The following is a 21,315-nucleotide window of genomic DNA, read 5'->3' as shown; positions in this document are numbered from 1 at the left end:
CTGCACACATCCACACACTGTGATTTTGTTTCATCTGACTGGGGCTTTAAAACCATGCACTAAAACTGTGCTTCCGCCCTACAGGGCAGTGTGCAGACTGTAGAAAACATGCGTGGTAGGAGGTGTCTTGTTGCCATGTCGACACAAACCATGCTCTTAGCAGACTGGCCTCTAGTTGCCTTGGAGACCGGCTAGAGTCTGTGGCGGTGGAATGATAGAAAAACACTTTGTTTTTTAACAGCAGATGTCATCTGATAATTACACGGCTGATCCCACGTGATGACATCATGTTCAGAATAACAGCAGTAAGGATTTGACAGCAAAATTAAAGCATTTAAAGAAAGATTTTCATTAAAGGGGACATATTCTGCTAATTTCCAACTCCATCTTTCTATTCTTGGAGTCTATAAGATTCCCATTTTTAAAAAAAAAGTGTCTGTCTTATAGCAGGCCTTAATGTAGTTTATATTATGTTATATATTATGAAACATGCCATTTTAGTTTCCCTCCCACTTTGTTAAGGCCAATTTTGTTCTGTTTGGCTGCTTCTTGCAAACAGAATGTTTGAGTAGCTGGTGGGCGGGGCCCAAACTGGCAACATTAGAGATGTTTTTGGTTGCTTAAATATATATTAAGATACAAATAGAGAAACTGAATATATGTGTAGTTAATAGTTTTGTGTTAACAGTGGATCGATTTGCTTGTGTGTATTCATCGTCATAGTAACAAATTCATGAAAGGCCCAACACGGCCTGTAATTAAATACATGGGCTGCATCGTCACTTTTTGTGAAACTGGCCAGTAGACTCATAAAAATCTGACGCCTGAGAACAACTTAAACATATAAAACAACATTAGTTTGCATTTTTATACTGAATTGTTTTAACTAAACCTAACCAAAGATACAGAACTGTAAAGTGAAGACAGAATGAAACAAAAGAGGACAAGTGAACAATCTTTAATAAAGGACAGGTTTGACTTATCCGATCACAGCATCCAATAGTGTTTAAACAATATAAAACCATGAATTCAAATCACATGTATTAGTCTGATCAGCTGCATCTTATTATTTAGTGGGAAGTGAATTCAGATGTTTGTGCTGTCAGCATTCACAATACAAAAAAAGGTTGTTGATATCTGGATGTTAAAAATACTACACATTACTCTGTTTTTGTTCTCACCTGTCCACATTTAGTTTGTTTTTACCCACAATTGCAAATTTCCTAGCATCTCTCTTTTACCTATGTTTTTTGTGGTTAGCCCAGTTGCAGAGCACTGGCAGAACTAGTAAATGCTTGCATGCACAGTGTGAACACATAAGCTTGCCATTAACATTTTAAGGCAATATATATATGTAAATAAATACTAATGTTAAAAAGTATAAATCATTTATTGTTAGGTCAAATGTTTGATTGGATCCAAATGATGACTGGTCCGTAGTCTGCCACTGTCATATCAGCTTTGTTAGGGAGTGTGGGCATACTGAAGGCTGTGTTAACATCTTGTTGGACTGCTCCTTTAAAATGCAGTACGTGTCCATCTCCATCATCTGGTGCCGTAGCTATGGTAACGACATTTTCTTGCTGTTAGCATAGGTACAGTAGTGTGAAGCCACCTGCATTTTGCATTTTGTCACCAACCCTGAAATTAATTATTCGAAATGCAGAAATAAATATAAATAAATAAATGTATAAAAGTGATGCATCTCAAATGAAAAATAATAGAAATTAAGGATGCATGCGTTGAGTCATACTTTTGGCATTGTTAGTCTTCCATACACATGTGGGAATTTGAAGGGTAGGTGTGTAGCCACAGGAAAAGAGCTATGATCTAATGTGTTGCTTGTTGTCTGAGTCTTTAACGATGGTAGAAATTTCACCATTAGATATTTCTCCTTGTTTTCCACTGCATTGTTTGAGAACAAACTCACCACATTCTATCTTTGCCAGTGTACTCTGGTTCAAGCTAAGGAGAGCTACTGCCAAAAATAACTCCTTGTCCTCACTATTTTCTGTCTGAAACAGATCAATACAGTCAACAATCTGTCTCTTAATATGCAGTCAGTCTCAGCAAACCAGTAACAATATATGGAGCAAACCTATGTGAGTCCAAATGGGATAAACGAACATTGCTTTACAAGCACGTGCATGTGAACTCATGTACTTCTGCACAATAATACATGCTGTCTGACGGGGGCTGTTGTTGGAGGAGGGAAATTCACTCCAACCTCTCACAACTCATCCATTTGTTCTATGCTTGAGAGAGTGAGAGCAGCACATGTGCAGCCAAGCAGCCACATCAACATTAGCTTTGCTGCACGCTTGTGTATGTGGGTGTATGAAATACGATGTGTGGGAGGAAGTAGGTGGGGGGCAGCGATCATATAAGTGAACCAGGAGTCAGGTACTGCCTCAAACTGTTGACGGTAAAGTCAGCCGCTGAAGGTAAGCTTGCCTTTGTCACTGCACTTCCTCTGTCCTAGCCCGTTGCTTTCACTTTTTTTTTTCTGTCCAACTGTGTTAGCCTCGTATCCTTCCATCTGTGCTTAGGGCCTCACCGCTCATTCACTCCCGCTGATCTCTTTCTGTATAATCTATGTTTTCAACTTGTCCTCCGGAAGTCTTTGTTTGACAGTCACACACACACACACCCAGCCAGCCCTTCTCCTTCCCTCACTCCCCTCCTCTCTGCCTCACCACTTTCAGAGTGCATCTTCTCTCTCATTTGCATTTCTTCCGCTTCCTCGTGACAAGAAACAGTTCATGTCAAAGAGCCGTGAGAGAAGATCAGATTGGAGAGGTGCTAGATGGCAGAGCAACACGAAAGGAGCAGGTACACAGAGGATGGGCCGGTTCACTGTGAACGGCTGTTTAGACTGGATAACTATCAGTGACTGGAGTGCAAAGCGAGACGGTAAGTGACTTCTGCTTTATTGTCTTCTGCTGTTTTTTCTTCTCTCAATTGTTGCGCCTGAGTTTTGACCTAGTTAAACACACTAAGTTCTGGTTTCTGGCAGTGCTGTTCTTACCTAAACACTGTGATGGCTGGCAGCACTGTCAGATATTTCCTCTTTTCAAACTTTCATTTTATAAAGTCACATCCATAACTGGAAATGACATTTTCACTTTCCACAGACACATTTAATACGTCTTCTTTATGTCCCCATGTCGAGAGATTTTTGTGATGTTTTGTTCTTAGTGCAAGCACAGGCTGGTGTTTCAGCACAGCGCAACTTCTTCTTAAAACTAACTCGCACATCTTTAACCTCTTAACAACCATTTGGTCAGTAACAACCCATCCAGGGTTAGGGCTGGAATTTAATTTTTTTTTGACACATCATAATAAATACGGAAATATCCAAAAATTACAAGTTGTTACTCTTCAAGTTTTAAGTCGGCTGTTGCAAGCTTTTCCACTTGGTGTTCCAGATATGAGAAAGGTGGATGCTCACTAAACCCTAACCTTTATCTCTCACTTAGACTAAGCGTGCTTATAGGATGAAAGCTCCCTTCATTTCTCTTCCTACATGAAGTTGCAGCATGTGCACCATATGACATATTTACATAACGGTAAGGAAGTGAAAGCACATTACAGCAGGAGGGTCGAGCTCCATGAATAATGTTGTAAAAGTAAGACACACTCACAAGGGGCTCTTCGCTCACTCAGCCGAATGTGAGCAGAGACCAACTTTCCTCAGTTCACAGCACCAGAAAAAGTCTCTGACGTGGGCGTGCTCATGCTGTACAACCAACAAACGAACGTGTCGAGTGCCAACTGTACTTCTGTGGGTGAATTATGCAAAATCACCATCACAGCAACAGGAAATGAAATTTTCTCACTCTAATGCACAGCTCCCCTTTGATTTGATTTGATCTGATTATTGCACCAATATGACAGTCAGTCAGGACCGAACGCTGCCACATGATACTCTGAACATCAAAGGTTTGCCTTATAATTGATGCAGACTGGTGACACAGCTAATGCCAGCAGACATACTTGATTTGGCGAGATAAAAGCCCGCCCCAACACACACACACACAGACACACACCACTGTGACACTACATGCGCGTATGTGCACATTTCTCTCCACGGTTTCGACTAACATTTCCACACGCAGTGCACATCTTAACCTGCCACTGAAATGAAAAAGGAGAGCTTGAAATGCCTTTGCTCCCACTGTGGATATTATTGCTCATTATCACAATGATATTACTCAGAACCAAGTGTGTTTTCATTTTTCTTTTACATTGCAAAACACATCTCCCTGGATTTTTATCAGGCAAAATCCAGACTGGATTAATTGCTTTATTAGCCATCTGTCCTGGAGAGTATTGCATATCTGTCATCAGTACTGTGCTCATTTCTTGGGGCTGGTCACCAGTTAAAGAACAAAACATACTCCAAGAGTAATCACATTTTCCTCTTTAAGTGAGCTGTAGCAAAATTCCTGCCCCCTTTTAATCTAACGCAAACTGAGGTCTAATGCAAACTGTTCTTATCTTACAGGTAATTAGAGACCTGCCACTGGTACATCACGACAGCAGCAGTGTTACCATGGAGACTGGCAAGCCAGGATTGGCGAGTGCTCCAGTGCACATCAGCTCCGTCACAGCGCAGGCAGAGAAAAGGATGGATGTCCAGGCTCCCCTGACGGCTGTTTACATCCACACAGTACCTGCGCTGCCCGCGCAGCCTTACCCTCAGCCGCCTGCAGCTGCTCCAGAAGCAGCCACACTCCATCTGGGCATGCCGCCGCTCTACACCAAGGAGACATTTCCCATCCTCACGCTCCATATTGCTGGTGGGTTGCAGTCTCAGCCGGGATTGAGCCTGGCAGCTGCTGCTCCCGCAGCCAAACCCAAGTCTGCAGGAAAGCACGTGTGTCCTCACTGCGGACGGGACTGCATGAAGCCCAGCGTGCTGGAGAAGCATCTGCGCTGCCACACGGGGGAGCGGCCCTACCCCTGCACCACTTGTGGAGTTTCATTTAAGACTCAGAGCAACCTCTACAAACACAGACGTACCCAGGCACATGCACGCCTTTCACTGGAGTCAGAGCAGAGCAGCTTAGACAGCATGTCTGGCTCAAGAGAGACTTGCACTTCCAGTTTGTCTCTGGAGGAATGCGTCGAAGAGCCAGGCAGCACAGAGAAGGACTCCTCACTATCTGCTGCTGAAAGCACCGGTCCAGCCAGTACTCCAAAGGTCTGCTCTGTGAAGACACAGCGCTGTGTGCAGGAAGACAACGAGCTGAGCCTCACAGTTCAAAACTCAAAACCAAATGGAAGCGAAACGGTAATAAAGGAAAGTGAAAAGCTTCCACCGAGTGTTAGTAGACACCTTCCCCTTCAGAGACAAGAGGCCACGCTGTTTTCCAAACAGTGGGAAAGCTCAGTGTCAAGAGGGAAATCGCAGAGTCACGAGAGCACAGACTCTGGCTTCAGCGAGACTAGTGACCACTATCCAAGCCCTGGCAGTGTTTTGCTCGATCACAGTATGGATTCAGTCGCAGAATCCACCAAAGAGCATCTTGAAGAACCCGCCACCAGGCGCACACCTACAGAATCAGATCACGGCAGACAGGAGTCCAAAGACTCTGCCAGGGAGCAGGAGCAGAAGGCCCTAGAGGAGCGCATATCTAAGCTGATATCAGACAATACAGCTGTTGTGGAGGACAAACAGCTGGAGAACGTGAGGCCACGCAAGACCGTTTTATCAAAGCAGGGAAGCATCGACCTTCCCATGCCATACACGTACAAGGATTCGTTTCACTTTGACATGAAATTAGGTCAGACTCAGAATGTTTTGTCACAAAGAAACAAGAAGCCAGGGATTTACAGCTCTGTGCCCACTCAGCGCTCCTCCACCATGGACCATGCCCCCTTGACTCGCAGCAATTCCCTCCCCTTCAGTGTCACCCTCCTGCAGCCCGAGAGAAGCAGCCCAACCTCCTCCAATCAGAGGGATTATGTAACGCTAGTCCGAAGGGGAAGCTCTGGCCAGATCAACCCAACAGGTTTCACGATCAAGCCTGCGAACCAGCAATCATCCACCCACCGCCCACTGGTCCGGCAGACAGCCGTAGACTGCAACCACGCAACAGACGGTCTCATCAGGAATTCATCTGTGGAGGAGGCGTGGAGCAGCAGCCTCAGTTGTGACGGGGATGGCGGTGACATTTGTGGAGAACCGAGCAACAGAAAGTTCCGGAGGAAGAAAGCGCAGAAGTTCGCCTACAACAAGTGGTACATGTACGGGGGTGGAACATTTAAAAAGCTATACAATGCTGAGAAAAGTAGCGATAACAGTGTTATCAAAGGCAGGAAATGTTCAGCAAACCCTGAGCATGAGCCTGTTCAGGGTCTGCAGAAAAGGGCACCGCTGGCAGTAACGACAACAGGTTCGACAAGCAACGGTACCACAGTTGGCCCTCCTGCCAATCTCTCCTTTGTCCCTGCTGTGGATTTTAATCTACAAACTAACTCGCTTAATTCATCATGCCTCGCTCTCAAAGCTCCACTCAGGAGGAATCTGTCTTTGTCAGTACTGCCATTACCTTCTATCGGCTCACTGGTTAGTCACAAAACAGACTGTGTGAACAGACCAGAAGCTGGGAGACTGATGAACGAAGACAAAAAACATAGTGTTTCCACATCGCAGCTGTGCGGAGCCCATATTCCTTCAGACAGGAAAAAGCTGAGAACTGATGACAAAATAATTTGCCCTCTGCAGATGGAGACTGACCCAAACACAATGCTTGCTCATCCCACACCCTCTGTCACTCAGCAGGAAGCGAACCTCTCTTACATCAATCTTAAAAACAATCCACAACATACTCCGCTCAAAGGGCCTCTATTCAAGTCGGGCATAATCAATGCAAACACAACCTCTGTTAGCACCTCAGCAACTGCTTCTAGTCCCCCTGCTGCAAAGAACAGCTTCCTGCCCAAGTACCAACTCAAGTTACCCAATGTTGCTGAACCTGATTTAACTTTTTCACCACAAGTTGTGGATAAACCACCAGGAACTGAAGCCCACACTTTCACCTCAGTTCTGTCATCTCCTCACATCGAGCGCAGCGTGACCTCGGTCACAACGAGTGTAAAGAACTGCAAAGACCCCACAGCTTCACAGCTGGGGCTAACTTGTGATCTTAAGAAGACGAATGCTTTCAGCTCCGCGCAGGACCAGCTTGTCTCAACAGTTTGTCATGCTGCAACATCACGACTCAGTCAGAATTTGCCAGGCAGCGTAGCTGTAGTGCACAAACAATTTGCAGCAACCACAATAACCACAAGCTGCCTGCAAGATTATCAGGCAGGATTATGCAGCACTTTGATCCAGCCTTCGAAATGTACGACGTCTGCACAGCAACCCAGACCTGTTGCACCTGCTGTTTCTACACTTACCGTAACCACAGCGAGCAGTCAGACATCTGCCACTGCCGTTAAAGCTGCGTCATATGATCAGTCTAACCCTCCACTCTCTCACATACAACTCTCAGCACAATCAAACCTGCTGAATCCTGTTAGCGTACCACACGTTAGCACAAACACCCCCGTGGTGCCTTGTCACATTGTACCGTTTGACCAGGTACAGCCAGCTGCTCAGAACGTGTTCCATGTGCACACAGCAGACCTCCAGATCTGCCTCCAGATCATATCTGATGAGCAGTTAGCCCTCATCGAACCCCAGATAGAGCGTCTATCGGGTACCAGTGTCTCCCAGAGACAGGACGCTGAAGGTGGGACCTTAGAAGGTGTCCAAAGCAAAACTCTGGGCTCTTTTGCTGCTGAAAGCAACAGTGAGGCAAAAGAGAGTGCACAACCCAGACAACAAATGGACAAAAATGAGTCTTTCCCTGCACTTACCACTGAGAGAATAATGACTTCTGTGCCTTTGCAATTTGGGAAAGCAGAGCCAAGTTCCCACCTGGCTCAGCAAAGCACTTCCACTCAGGCTGCAGCATCAGCTGAATCTCTCCCTCCGCCACTACACCCACACAAAAACAGTCATGTAAACATGGTCACAGAGACTCAGAGCACTGCGGGTGATGTAATGTCAACTTCTGCTCTGCTTGGAGGTGTAAAGTCAGGAAGACGACAAACTTCAGTGGAGGAACAGACTCTCTCTCTGAACCGCTGTGCTGAGGAGCAGGTTTTGCTGGACCGGAGGGTCAGCCAAGGTGCAACCGTCTTGCAAGCTCTCTCTGGCCAACACAAGCTCAGCAGGAGCTCTCCCTGTTCCAGCACAGAAAATCACAATAACTTGAAAAGTGAACTGCTGTGCAAAGAAGGCCAACATAAGCTTAATAATCAGGGCGACTCATGTAATGTCAGCATAATGAAAACTAAGGGCAAGGCCTCCGAATACAAAGGAAGCAGGTTAGAAAGTGGAGAGCACTGCAGCCATTCTCCCTCTCCTGCATGCTCTGATAAACATTCTGGGTCGGTCTCTTCACTTTCTGTCAATAAAAGCAAAGCTGTGGGACAGCCAAACCCACAAGCATCCATCTACTGCAGTAATCAAGTGGAGCCCACAATATCTGAGACTTTGAATCCATCCAAAGATACAAACATGGGATGTGACAGAGTCGGATCTGTAGGTGATTCCAAAACTTTATTGGAAATCACCCCTCATGGATCACAGGATGTAATCAGCTCACGCCACTCAGAAAAAAGACCGACTCACTTTGCTTCAGCGTCCTCGAACATCCAGGTGGACAGATGCAAAGACAACACATCTGTGTGTGCAAGTATTCAGAGCCAGACAGCAGGTACAATTCACTATTTAAATGTATTACGTAACATATATGTTATTATTGCTTCCTACAGTGCAGTTTAAGAATATGACATCATTTTTGGCTCCGTACTGCAGTACAGTGGATTTAAATACAACATGGAATGAGAAAGGAGTGCCTGCTGTCCCCAAACTGCACCTGTCCCTATCTCTTTAAAGTCAACTTAAAGTAATGTGCTGACACTGACATGTCAGTCAATATTAAATTCAAAATATAGGTTAGCTGACAGACATACACTCAGCAAATGATAAACATCTGGCATTAGGATACAGTATAACTAGTATCTTTTATTTGACAGTCATATTTAATTAAGATTCTGTTAAAATATTCCACTTCCTTCTGTTATGTATCGTCATACATAGTCTTAAACTGACAAATTGTTTTAAAACAAGGTGAACTGATACGGTGAAATACAAATACTAGAACATACGCATGCTTTATTGCAGTTTTTGCATTTTTTCTCTTTCAACACTAGGTGGCACTAAAGATTCACAGATTTGCAATATGGAGCTCTGGTCTGTGCTCGCACAATTACCCAAACCTACAACTTACTGGGAATCAAATGTTTAGGCGAGCAGGGATTTGAATTGTAGGGAAAACAATCCAGTGGAGTTTCATCTGGAAATGTTTCTGTAGCAGAACTCGATATGGCTTCAGTTTTTGATCATCTTTGTCCTTTTCCGCTGTGACGTGTGGGCTGTTCTCAGGCTTTCATGCAGAACTCGTGTGTGTCCCACAGTGTTTGAAAGTGTCATTTGATCACCATCGCAGCATTGATCACATACTTTCACGCTTTTTAAATGAAAGGACTGAGGGATTTCAGACAGCTACAGGGTTAAAGGTCACCCCAGAGAGCAGAGGATAAACAAAATGCCTGCCACTCATTGACCTCCAGCTACTGCCTCCTGGGTAAAGGGGTTTGTACCTGTCCTGTATCGCTGACACAGAGGTTCAGACACATGGTAGCTGTCTGCATCTGTTTACCGCTAATAGGATTTTCTTGTAGTTTGTTATCATCTCTACCAGGCTAGTGGCACTGATAAAAAAGGTAGCTGTGGACCACAGAGCTTGCCAGGTTAAAAACATTTTCATTTCAATTGTAGTCATATCCTCAAATGCATATAACAGATGTGCACATTTATCTGTGTGTGGCACAAGAATGGGCACGCCCACTGGAAAAATATCTTTTTATCGCCCAGTGAATTCTTGTTTTATTGCTTTTACTTAGCTGGAATAAAGAGCTTTGGTTTCCACATTTATGCTTCTTCTCACATCGTAAAATCTCAGGTGCCCTTATGAACCAGCTTTCACTTGCTGTAACCCTTCCTCTCCCCCTTTATGTTCACCTGGTTTTATATAAAAGTTGTTTTTTAATAAAAAATCTCACTGCAAAAACTCAAAATCTTACCAAGTATATTTGTCTTATTTCTAGTCAAAATTATCTCATTACACTTAAAATAAGACACAATCAGCTACAGGGCAACATTTCAGTAAGCTAAAGGAACTTGTTTCAAGACAGTGAATCTTGAAACTAGAGAAAAACTAGAGATTTTTCACTTGTTCCAACAAGTTCCTTTAGCTTACTGAAATGTTGCCCTGTAGCTGATTGTGTCTTATTTTAAGTGTAATGAGATAATTTTGACTAGAAATAAGACAAATATACTTGGTAAGATTTTGAGTTTTTGCAGTGCTGTTAATGTGGCTGATTCGCATGCAGCCAGAACAGTATCTGCAAATTAGGTTCCTTCTGACGTGTCGAAGAAGAATGTTTGAGAATGTTTTGTTGTGCATTTCTTGTGTAGTATAAGTAAAAGGGAACAAATCGTTCCAAGCAGTATCCCATTCAAAGTTTATCCTGATGTAACTCAGGCTGTAGCAGACTCATGTTGTTATCCTCCAAAATTCTTGCCTCTTTAGTATAAAATCCCACTGTTGTTTACTGCCTCACCACTGTAGATACATACTTTGTCTAACCGACCCATCTGAAGCCTCATGTGTGCTCCAGATAAACTTAAATACCTACCAGAAGGAAGATCAGAGTAAAAGCTTCTTTCAACAACCAGCATGAATAATATGAAGAATTACAGTGAACGCAATCCGCTTCAGTGTTCATGTGTGGCTGACTACTGCTTGAAAAAAAATGCAGAATGACTGATAAGCAGTAAAACTGTGGATTCAGTTCCTAAAGAAAACAACTGCTTTTTCATTTGTTTTTCTTCCTGGAGGGCTTATGGAGGGAGCCTCCCTGGCGAGGTGTGCAGCCCAGAAGGAGCTGCAGATGCAGGAACATGTAAGGACTCCCGGGCAGCCAGACAGTACAGACTGGAAGCAGAAGCAGAGCCAAGGGGCTGAAGAGAAAAACCACCAATGTCTGGGAGAGCGAGGTGACAGTGGGGTGACGGGAGAGGAGGAGGAGAACAGAGGAATCAAAGCAGACAAAGCTCCAGGACTGTGGGCCGAGTCAGACTGCAGATCCACAGTTTTATCAAAGGCAGAGGTGAGAGAGAGTGCATCTAATCAGGATCCGTGTTTACTATACAGTTCTTTTTTTCATGTGGTCTTAGTGTTTACAACACACATGCTGATTTACAAGAACAATTACAACACAACAAAAGCAAAGCCTCAGAGCCGCTTAACCCCCAACATCCAAGTTTTATATAAAATTTACAGTTTTCCGAAAATGAAACGCTAATAAATAATAAATAATAACCTCTCACGCTAATAAATGCATGAGAGGTTATTGAAATGTACCGTACTCTTGCTTCTAAAAAACGTACCTGATGACCTGCATTTTGGGAACTGAATGTTTAAGAGTTTACATATAAAAGACTTGTATCTGCAAAGGAAATAAAAACTATCAAACTCAAACTCAGGAGAATTTGAATGTTTAGACTTCTAAAGTTGAGTCAGTTTTATTGGATTAGTTAATTAATTCAAGCTCTTAGTAAAAAAGCCAAGCTGGAAAATAGAAAAATGAAAAACATAAAAGTATAAAACCACGTAACACAAGACAGAGAGAGGAAGCAGGAAGTTACAGTTAGAGATGGTAAACAGCACAACTATCACTAACCTTTCTCTCCAGCCGTCACCAGCATGCACAATGAGTTAGGAAAATAAGATGACAAGGATCAAATCAGAATTTAACAGTCCTGGAGTTGACCCCACTGTATTCTCTCTAATTTGCACTTTGCTGCAAGGTTATTAAGCTCTTAACATCTCTCATTTCAAATGTAGAGTCAGGATTAGGATTTAGTTTTAGAGACCCTCAGTCTGTTTGGAACACCCGGCTGAAAAATCTGGAATTGCAGAAATTCCAAAACAAATCATCAGACTTTATTTAAATACAGAGTCTTATTCTTCAAACATGTCCTGTTTAACACGTGGCTAAAACAAAAGCCTAATGCTAGAACCGTTGAGGTAAGAGGTTAACTAAACGTATCCCCAGGAGCTCATCTCTCTGGCTTTAGCTACACTGGTTTTAGTCCCTTTAGACAGAATAATGAAAACACCATGACTTGGATTATTAGTCTCATTACATTAGTCTATGCAAAACTCTTATAGGGTAGGTACAATATTGATAAATCATAGCACTGATAATGATATAATCAGTTTATCATACCTGTTCTATCGCCTCCTCAGCCACTGTAGAGCTGGTTCTAAATCCATCAGCTGCTGAGGCTGCACTTCTGCAGTAGCCTTGTTACTTCCTCAGACAGGGGCAGTGGTTAAAGGCTCATGGAGCTGGCTTCTCTAATATTTCAAGATGGGCTGTTTTAAAATTTGTTGTTGTATCACTGCTTTTCTTTGTGAGGATAAATGATGAAGAAGACCATGTAAGGAATGTTGTCACTGACATAATAGAAATGGGATGTTTTTAGTTTATAAGATTTACATACACACATGTGCAGTAACGCGTTACTGTAATGTTTTTCAAGTAACAAGTAAAGTAAGGGGTTACTATTGCAAAAAAAAGTAATTAGATTACTGTTACTTTCCCATAAGCACGCTACGTTACTAAACCGTGATTTTTTTGGCAAGAGTGTCTCATGACAATGACGTACGAGCGTGCGACGTCCGTGGCAGCAACAGACGTGTGCAGATCAACGATGGATAATATGGTGTGCAGGAGAGAGTACGACCATGCAGCGTTTAAAGCTTGGAAGTACTCACATTACTTTAAGTTTGAGTCTGTAAAAAGTGCCAAAAACATTAGTGTCTGCTGTTCACTCTGCGTGGGAAGAAAACTTCTTTCTACAGTGAAAACTTAAACTTCAAGTCTGAGCGAGCACCGAGCACGCTGCCACGGGAATGTGACATTCACTGAGAAACCCCCGGATCCTCCCACTGACATGAACGCTGTGGCACCGGGCAAACCTCCACCCGCCCCACTCTTGCTAAACAGGTGAAAATAGATTTAAGAGCGACAGGACTCAGTGCTGCTGAATCTTTTATTTATTTTTTGCTGTGTTTTACTTGCATCTATTTGAAAGAGTGTAAACACAGAACTTTATTTTATTTTATAAGCTGGAATCTGCAGGAAATAGGTTTAAATGTTAAAGAATTTCTTCTTGCATATAATTAAATTTTTTGTTGATGCAATGCGCATGAAGTTAAAAGATTAAAACTAATAAAACAAGTTTTAAAAACAGACTTTTTCATTTGATTCAGTTTTATATGATGGATTATGCAGAAAAAAATAGAATTGGGCTGAAAGGTCTGCTGCTTTATTACTTATTCAGTTTGTGTATCAAGTTTTAAAAAAGTAACTAAGTAATTACTTGCTTTTGAAAATAAGTAATCCGTAAAGTAACGGAATTACTTTTTGGAGAAGTAACCAGTATTTAGTAACTAATTACTTTTTTCGAGTAACTTCACTAACAGTGCTCCTATTTGTGTGACCTCATTATTTAATGTTTAATACGACAGTTCACCATTGTTATATACAGAGATGGGCAGTAACGCGTTACTTGTAACGCGTTATTGTAATCTGATTACTTTTTTCAGGTAACGAGTAAAGTAAGGGATTACTATTGCAAAAACGGTAATTAGATTACCGTTACTTTCCCGTAGGAACGCTGCGTTACTGCGTTACTAAAACCGTGATTTTTTGCGAGAATGTCTCACGACAGTGACGTAAGCGAGTGCGCCGTTAGTGACAACAGCTGTGTGCAGATCAACAGTGGATCACATATCGATTGTGGGAGAGAGTATGAGCGTGCAGCGTTTAAAGCGTGGAAGTACTGACCTTACTTTGAGTTTGATTCCATAAAAAGTGACAAAAACATTAGTGTCCATTAGCATTGTGCGTGGGAAGAAAACTTCTTTTTACAGCGAAAAAAACCCCTAAACTTCCGAGCAAGCTCCGAGTGGGCAACGACATGTTGGGAAACTCACAGAGAAACTCGCGGATTCTTCCACTGACCGCGGCACACCTGCACCAGGGTAAACCTCCGCCTACCCAACTCCTGCTTTACAGGTGAAAATAGAGCAAAAGGACCGCTGAGTCTTTGACTTTATTTATGTTCTGCTGTGTTTTACTTGCATCTATTTGAAAGACTGAGTGTAAACACAAAAAATATTTTATTTTATGTGCTGGAATGTGCAGAAAATAGGTTTAAATGTTAAACTAATTTCTTCCAGTCAGTGAATGTTGCATATAATTACAATTTTGCTTGATGCATAAAGTTAAAAGATTAAAACTAATAAAACAAGTTTTAAAAAGAGACTTTTCCATTTGATTGCATTTTGTATGAGGGATTATGCAGAAAAAGTAGAATTGGGCTGAAAGATCTATCGCTTTATCACCTCTTCAGGTTGTAAATCGTGTTTTTAAAAAGTAACTAAGTAACTAAGTAATTAATTACTCTTGAAAATAAGTAATCAGTAAAGTAACGGGATTACTTTTGGGGGGAGTAATCGGTAATTAGTTACTGATTACTTTTTTCAAGTAACTTGACCAACACTGGTTATATATATGTGGGTAATCTGCAAAGGCAAACAGCCTTTCCCACATTGACTCAGACACATGAACAAAGCTTGTTCTTGTACTGTACCAAACATTATTTTGGATACTTATTTATTTACTTATTATTGCTGTATTCTTATTTTACCAAAGAGCGTGAGGTAGGTGATTCTTCCTCTGCTGTTTGAATATAAACCCTCTCAAAACAAAGTCACCTCCCAAATCTACACACTAAAAACACTCACACTGTGCACAATCCTTTCCAATCCAGCAGTCTTTTGCAATACTTTTTACCATTTTAATTTATTCTTTATCTACTAAAGTTTGCCACAAATCCCTGGTGCAATAAGGCCGTCCTTATTTGGGGATCATATAAAAGCAGGTTTGAGGCACACTGGGTTGTTACATCACATGATTGTTTTTCATTTTTTAACACATTTACCAAACAAAGCACAACAGCCAAGCCAGAATTTGTGTTCTTTCATTCTTATGAAATATTTGCAGCACCATAAATATAAAACCTCCCAAGATGTGTCACAACACAGAAGAGAGTGGTGCAAGAAAAAAAAGATTTATAAATATACTGAACAAAAAAGTGTATACTACCAAGCCACACACAGGGGCAAATATTTTGTGAGAATTTATGGGGCATTTGCACTTGAAGCAACAGCAATAAATTCAATTCCGCAGTATGTTAATACTAGAATTAGGCAGCTGACAGCAATTACAAGAGATTTTTATGGCAGTAATACTTCTTCTGGATTTCGAACTTCAAGTCTTATTATAAAGAAGAGTCTTTGTCACAGCAGGTCTCTATCAAATTCAATAGTATTTAGAAGTGGGTCACATCAACCTTTATGCAAAATGTCAACAAGATCCACCATTTTCATTCAATTAAGTTTCAGTTCAAATGTATTTGTACAGGGTCGAATCACAACGACAGTCATCTCACTTCACATTCCTTGTCTATGTAAAAAGCAATGCACGGTATTCTTTAGCAATTAGGTTGTTCACTCCTCATTTGTATTAAGTTGGCTCCAGGCAATACAATTACAAATCAAAGTGTGTTGGTATCAGTGAATGTTGAGTGCAGTAATGTTGATACAGATGTTCCAGAAAGTGTTACAGCTGCATGTCCAGCATGTGGTGCAAAGGGTGTTGGGGATTTATGAATTATCAGTGTCGTCTTTTGGCTAGCTTATTATTCCAGCTAGATATCTGATGACCAGGAGGGTGTATGTATTGATGGCTTCTCAGCATCCCCCTTGCCTTCTGGAGGAATTTGGCTGTGGCTGCCCTTTTTGCATGTTTGCCATGGTCTAAGGAGCTTGGAAAGAAAAGCATCTGGAATTCTTTAAGCTTCCTTCAAGACATTTCACCTTGAATCCGAAAAGCTTCTTCCCTATGGGAGTGTCCCCAAGTGAACCCATTGTGAAACCTAGCCCAACATGTGACTTACTGAGGTCAAATAGCCCAGGATGTGAGTGGGTGCTAAGTCGGCTGGTGTAAATCTGGGACTCTCCACCAATTGCTCTTAGAACTGAAGAAGCTTCTCGGATGAGACGTGAAACGTCTTCAAGGAAACTTGAAGAAGTCCAGGCACTTCTCTTTCCAAGCTCCTTAGACTATGATGACCTGGATGACTGAGAACCTTCACAGACACGTTCGCCATGATTCTTATTGGTCTGTGGAATACCCAGGTACTTGTAGCTTTCCTGTATCTTGGCTATTCTACCTTCTGACATTCAGTCTAGATCTTTCCTCTTTTTGCAACCATTTGGCCACACTTATCCAATCACAATGACATGTCTATGTCCTTGCTGTAAATCTTGGTGAGGTGGATCAGTCAGTTGATGTGTTGCTTGTGCCTGGCATACAGCTTGATATCCAGCAGGGACAGGATGTGGCTGATGGTCGGTCCACTCCTGAATCTATATCTGTATCCACTGGTAGTGAGGAACTGGTTCAGGGGGTCGATCCATATCCTGAACAGCAGTACAGACTCTCCATCGCGTGGGTATATTCTGCACTTGGTGATGACTTGTGCGACTGTCTTGGAGCTGGCCTCTCTAGTGTTCCACAATCCCACTGAGTTCCCAATGAATGTTTTCAGTGCACTATTAGCCACGTCCAGTATCCATGTTCGGAGCATTGAGTTAAAGACTTTCTTCTAGTCAGTCCATGTGGTGCTCAGGTTGGTCTGCTGGTCTTAAAGTTCTGGTGTGCAGCTCTATCCACCGGTAGTTGGTGCTTTGACTCTCTGGTGTTATTTCCAATGCCCTTCTGAGCTATGCTTATGCACTCACCCATGTGCGCACTCCGGTTGGTTGTTATGATGCCTGAGAGGAGCTTCCATGTTGTGCAGAGGAAGTTAATCTGTCCGTAGTTTGATGGTGTCTTGTGTTGATCCTATGTGATCAGAATTGTTCTGGCCCATGTTAGCCAGTCTGGATGAGTACTTGCTGTTATCAGCCCATTTATTTGTGCTGCCAGGTAATCATAGAGTGCTGTTAGCGTGTTCAGCCAGAATGGATCGTGTCAGATCCTAGCGCTGTCCACCTCTTCATTGTATGTCTGCCTTTGTGATGTTAACTGGTTCTTGGCATTGCCATCTTGGCCTTTGTTTGTCCAGTTATGGCCATCATGTTGTACTTATTCATCCAGGACCTCTCACTCACAACACCCTACTGCACCTCAGTTGGGTGGAGCGTTCTCTATATGCATTCTTTATTTTTATACCCAAGTGTTCCTGGGATTACTGCGGCAGTACCACTACAAGCTCAGTGGTTTGAGTGATAATGGTAATGGGGGTGGTATATCCAGAGAAGATCAATATCCAAACACTGCTGGGTCATAAAAATTGAAACTAAAAATTGCTGTAAATACTTAATACACTGGCAGGATACTAGACTAGCCCATGTCGACAACTGGATTTTCCTGTAAGATCATTTTACAACAGTTGTGTGTGTGCATGACCATGGTAGTTGTTTATGTACATGCTTCTCTGTCCAAGTTTGAATAAATTTTGAAGTTTGAATAAATGTTATGAGCTACAGAATCAAAATTAATTGAAGTTATATTCCTGTATTTTATTAAATAATTAAAAAAAAATCATGTGTATATAGACATGTTTTTAAATTTCTGAATGTGTTATAAGTTGTGGTCAGTTGACTGAAGTGGTTAAAATGAATAAATACATTTGGGTAGGCTGTGCTGAACAAAAGAACTCTTGGAATTGAACCAGCACTTATATTGTGCTTTTGTAGTCTGACTGATGACTCAAACTGCTGTCTTTGAGGGGTGAGTATGCATGAGGTCTATGCAGTATTTGGGTAATCCAGAAAGATAATGAGAGGGTTCAGTGGCTATAAAATGATTCCATTGTTTTGATGGTATAGTGGTAATAACACTCCTCATATTTTTCTCTCATTAAAAGGAAGAAGATCAAAAGGTCAAGAATGATTCTTTTAAAAACCCTTGGCCACCCGAGGAACACCTTCAGCATGTTTCCCAGATGCACTCAGGAATGTCTGAATACCCCCAACTGAGCTGTCAGCAAGCGTTGAATACATCGAGTAATCTCAACATACCTGCGTGCAGCATTCAGACGACCCTTTTCACTTCTCCAAAACTCCCTCTGGAAATTAACCACTCGTATCACTCGCAACACAACTGGCAAAGCGGTGTCACTCATAACCAACCAACACAGGTCTTACCTGAATTCAATTCAAGTCGACATATCAGTGCAGGAGCTCAGTTATCACAAACACAACATATTTTTTCAAGAACTGAGCCCACTATTCAACAAACTTTCTCAGTCCCAGACCAAAAGCAAACCAGCGTCAGTCTGACCATTCAACAAGGAAATAGCACTGCAGGTAACAGCAGCACAACAATAAGCAGCTGTAAGAAGTTCAACTTAACAGGTCACCAAAACTCTAATGTTGGGACATTACCCTCCACACATGCCGATCAAGTTTCTCAAGCCTGTAGAGTTGTTACTGGAGCTAGAGGAGACATCCAACCATCAAAGATGTATCACGATACTGGGTCTCCATGCAAGCCATTTCTATACGCTGACGAGAAGCATGACACTACAGCCAGTGACTCTGGAAGAGCTGACATTACCAGCAAATATCATTCTTTTTACTTGGCTGGCCCACTTCATGGCTACCAGTCTGCTGAGTGTCTGAACAGTGGAGTGAGGCCTGTGCAGAGCTGCCAGGAGTATACAGAAGACACGAGCAGCAGTGACGATGAAGGAAAGCTTATCATTGAACTTTAACAGACAGTAAAGCATACATAGAGTCTATTATTTTAATTTTATTTGCTGTAGATATTTGTTCAGAGGTTAAGTTGCTCAGGAGGCAGAAGTAATGTCAGTGACTGGGTTAACTCAGTGGCAGAGCTTTGTTTAATTAAAAGTCACGATATTTCAATATGGGGCCATACATCAAGGTAAAGTAATGCTACAGTCCTGTAATTTTGTACCACTCTCTTAATTTGACTGAACAGGAAGTTCAATCACAGTATCTAACATATGGCGCAATAGCACAGATTTGTGTTTAGCTTTGTTGTCACTTTATGAATACAGAGTAACAACTGAGATAGTCATCGTTGATTCATGTGAAAACACTGACAGTCTAGAATAACTGGAGTTCTTCCTCCTCTTTCCCACTCTGCCAACAGCAGAACACATGTAGCGACATGCTTGCAAGCCTGCAATGCCATTAACAGGCCTCCAGGCTTGCTTGGAAATCTTACAGTTGATATAAAAGTAGGGGAGTGTTCAAACGCAACAAACAAGACGAAGCTTCAAACTCTCTTCTTCACAGTAAGGCTTTCTTTTTGCACAGAGAGTGAACTCTGAGCTTCTGGCTTTTCCAGCACTCAAACAAACCTGAGGTGCAGGTCATACTATAAGAGGTTATTCATTAGACTTGCATGAATGTAATTGGTCCTTAATGTGTTTTGTTGCCTCAGCTTCAAACCCTCCACATAGGAATCCCCAAAGTGTCCATTGCACTCATGTTCACTCGTATGACAATTATTTTCCTCACCTCAGACAGGTGAGCTATTAGAAACACTTTTTACAGTTAAATCAGCTCTTTTGTAGCATCTGCCCTCAGTTTGAGCTCCTGAGCTCTGTCATAGCTGCTGGAACATTTTTTCAAGCTCAGTGAAAGTCTGACCTGTTTAAAGTCCAAAAATATTTCCATAGTATTTGGAACTGCCAATACACAACCTTGCATTTTCTTAACCACTTATCTGGTTCCTGATGGTGGGAAACTGGAGTCTGTGTGAGTTGTGATAGGCCAAGAGGTAGGGTAATCCGTGGAAAGGTCATCAGGCTATCACAGGAATAACACACAGAGACCAGCATTCACATCCACACCTACAGCCAATTCAGAATTACCAGTTAACCTAAGATGCACGTCTTTGGCCTGTCAGAGGAAGCCAGAGTAACCATGAAAGCAAACTCCACATAGAAAGGCACCAGCTGGCCAGTGGATTTAATCCAGGACCTTCTTGTTGTGATGCAACATTGTTAACCACTGCACCATTGTGTGACAATTATGACAATTGTTACATCATTGTTGTGCACGTGATGTTTTTTACAGAAAGACAAATTAGTAGCAATAACAAGACATTTTCTGATACAAGAAGTTGCTGTAGGTGGATACATTAATAACTAAAAATGCTTTTGCAAACAACATTAATCATTTATTAAGTTGCAAGACTTCAAACCCAGGCTTAAGTACACCAAAACACCAAAGCTAATTAAAATGACCAAAACCATTTTGTCTGCCTCTCGGGGGTACACTGTACCAGTACAGTCGAACCTAGCGCTGTCATTGCTAATGCCACTCGATAGTTGAAAGTTCTCAACTATCACTCAGTTTGCTTAACCCAGCCACTGAGTTTTCTTCTGCCTCTGAGAAATGTTGTGCGACTTCCATTCTGCTCTCTCACACATGCACATATACACAGACACACAAACAAACTTTGCCATAATTAGTGTCTACCTTCCCACAATGACTCTCTCTGATAAATTGCACTTTGTAACTTTCCCAGACAACACCTGCTTGTGTGAATCATGTACACATGCTGCCAAGTATCTATTAAGTTGATCTCTGCTGTCAATCAGCTCACCCAGGTAAAACAGACACTGGCTGCAGGGCCGTGACCCTTTTCCTAGTCTGGGTTTTGTAATGAATCAGCATCTACAATAAGGCACCTGGGACAGGAAGTGTGCATGTGTGTAACATTTTTGTAGATAAATCTGCACTCGGCTGCACGCTGACTCGCTTGTCACTCGTCAGCCCGTTAATAATAAAAACCCCCTTTTGCACCTGACGGAGGGAACCTTGTGTTCAGTTGTGTTTCCTGTTTGGTTTGACACAAAGGAAAGCTATCCTTGTTCGTGTTTCAAGCAGATTTCTCAATGTGTTTTCATTTTCTAATTTTATATTCTTGTTTCATCTCCAATTATTTGCATATTGTTTGATGATTTCAATTATTTGAAAAAAGTAAATGAAACTTTACCCCAAA

The 21,315-nt window shown here is 42.1% G+C and overlaps 1 protein-coding gene across 2 annotated transcripts; it reads left to right on the top strand.

Annotated features, from left to right (window-relative positions):
* Positions 1-2,284: 2,284 nt before the first annotated feature.
* znf831 (zinc finger protein 831) lies at positions 2,285-21,315 on the top strand. Of its 2 annotated transcripts, XM_004559846.3 has the most exons (4): positions 2,285-2,913; positions 4,508-8,777; positions 11,027-11,298; positions 18,200-21,315. In XM_004559846.3, exons 2-4 carry the CDS (start codon positions 4,556-4,558, stop codon positions 19,046-19,048), a joined length of 5,343 nt encoding a protein of 1,780 aa, XP_004559903.1. In that variant the 5' UTR covers positions 2,285-2,913; positions 4,508-4,555; the 3' UTR covers positions 19,049-21,315. The 2 variants fall into 2 exon arrangements, with proteins under 2 accessions (XP_004559903.1, XP_076739775.1); XM_076883660.1 differs by lacking the exon at positions 2,285-2,913 and having other exon boundaries at positions 2,949-8,777.

The sequence above is a fragment of the Maylandia zebra genome, linkage group LG5 (assembly GCF_041146795.1).
Source record: "Maylandia zebra isolate NMK-2024a linkage group LG5, Mzebra_GT3a, whole genome shotgun sequence".
In the NCBI taxonomy this organism is placed as follows: domain Eukaryota; kingdom Metazoa; phylum Chordata; class Actinopteri; order Cichliformes; family Cichlidae; genus Maylandia; species Maylandia zebra.
Note: the sequence above shows the minus strand (reverse complement) of the source record. Positions and strands in the feature narration are given on the sequence as shown.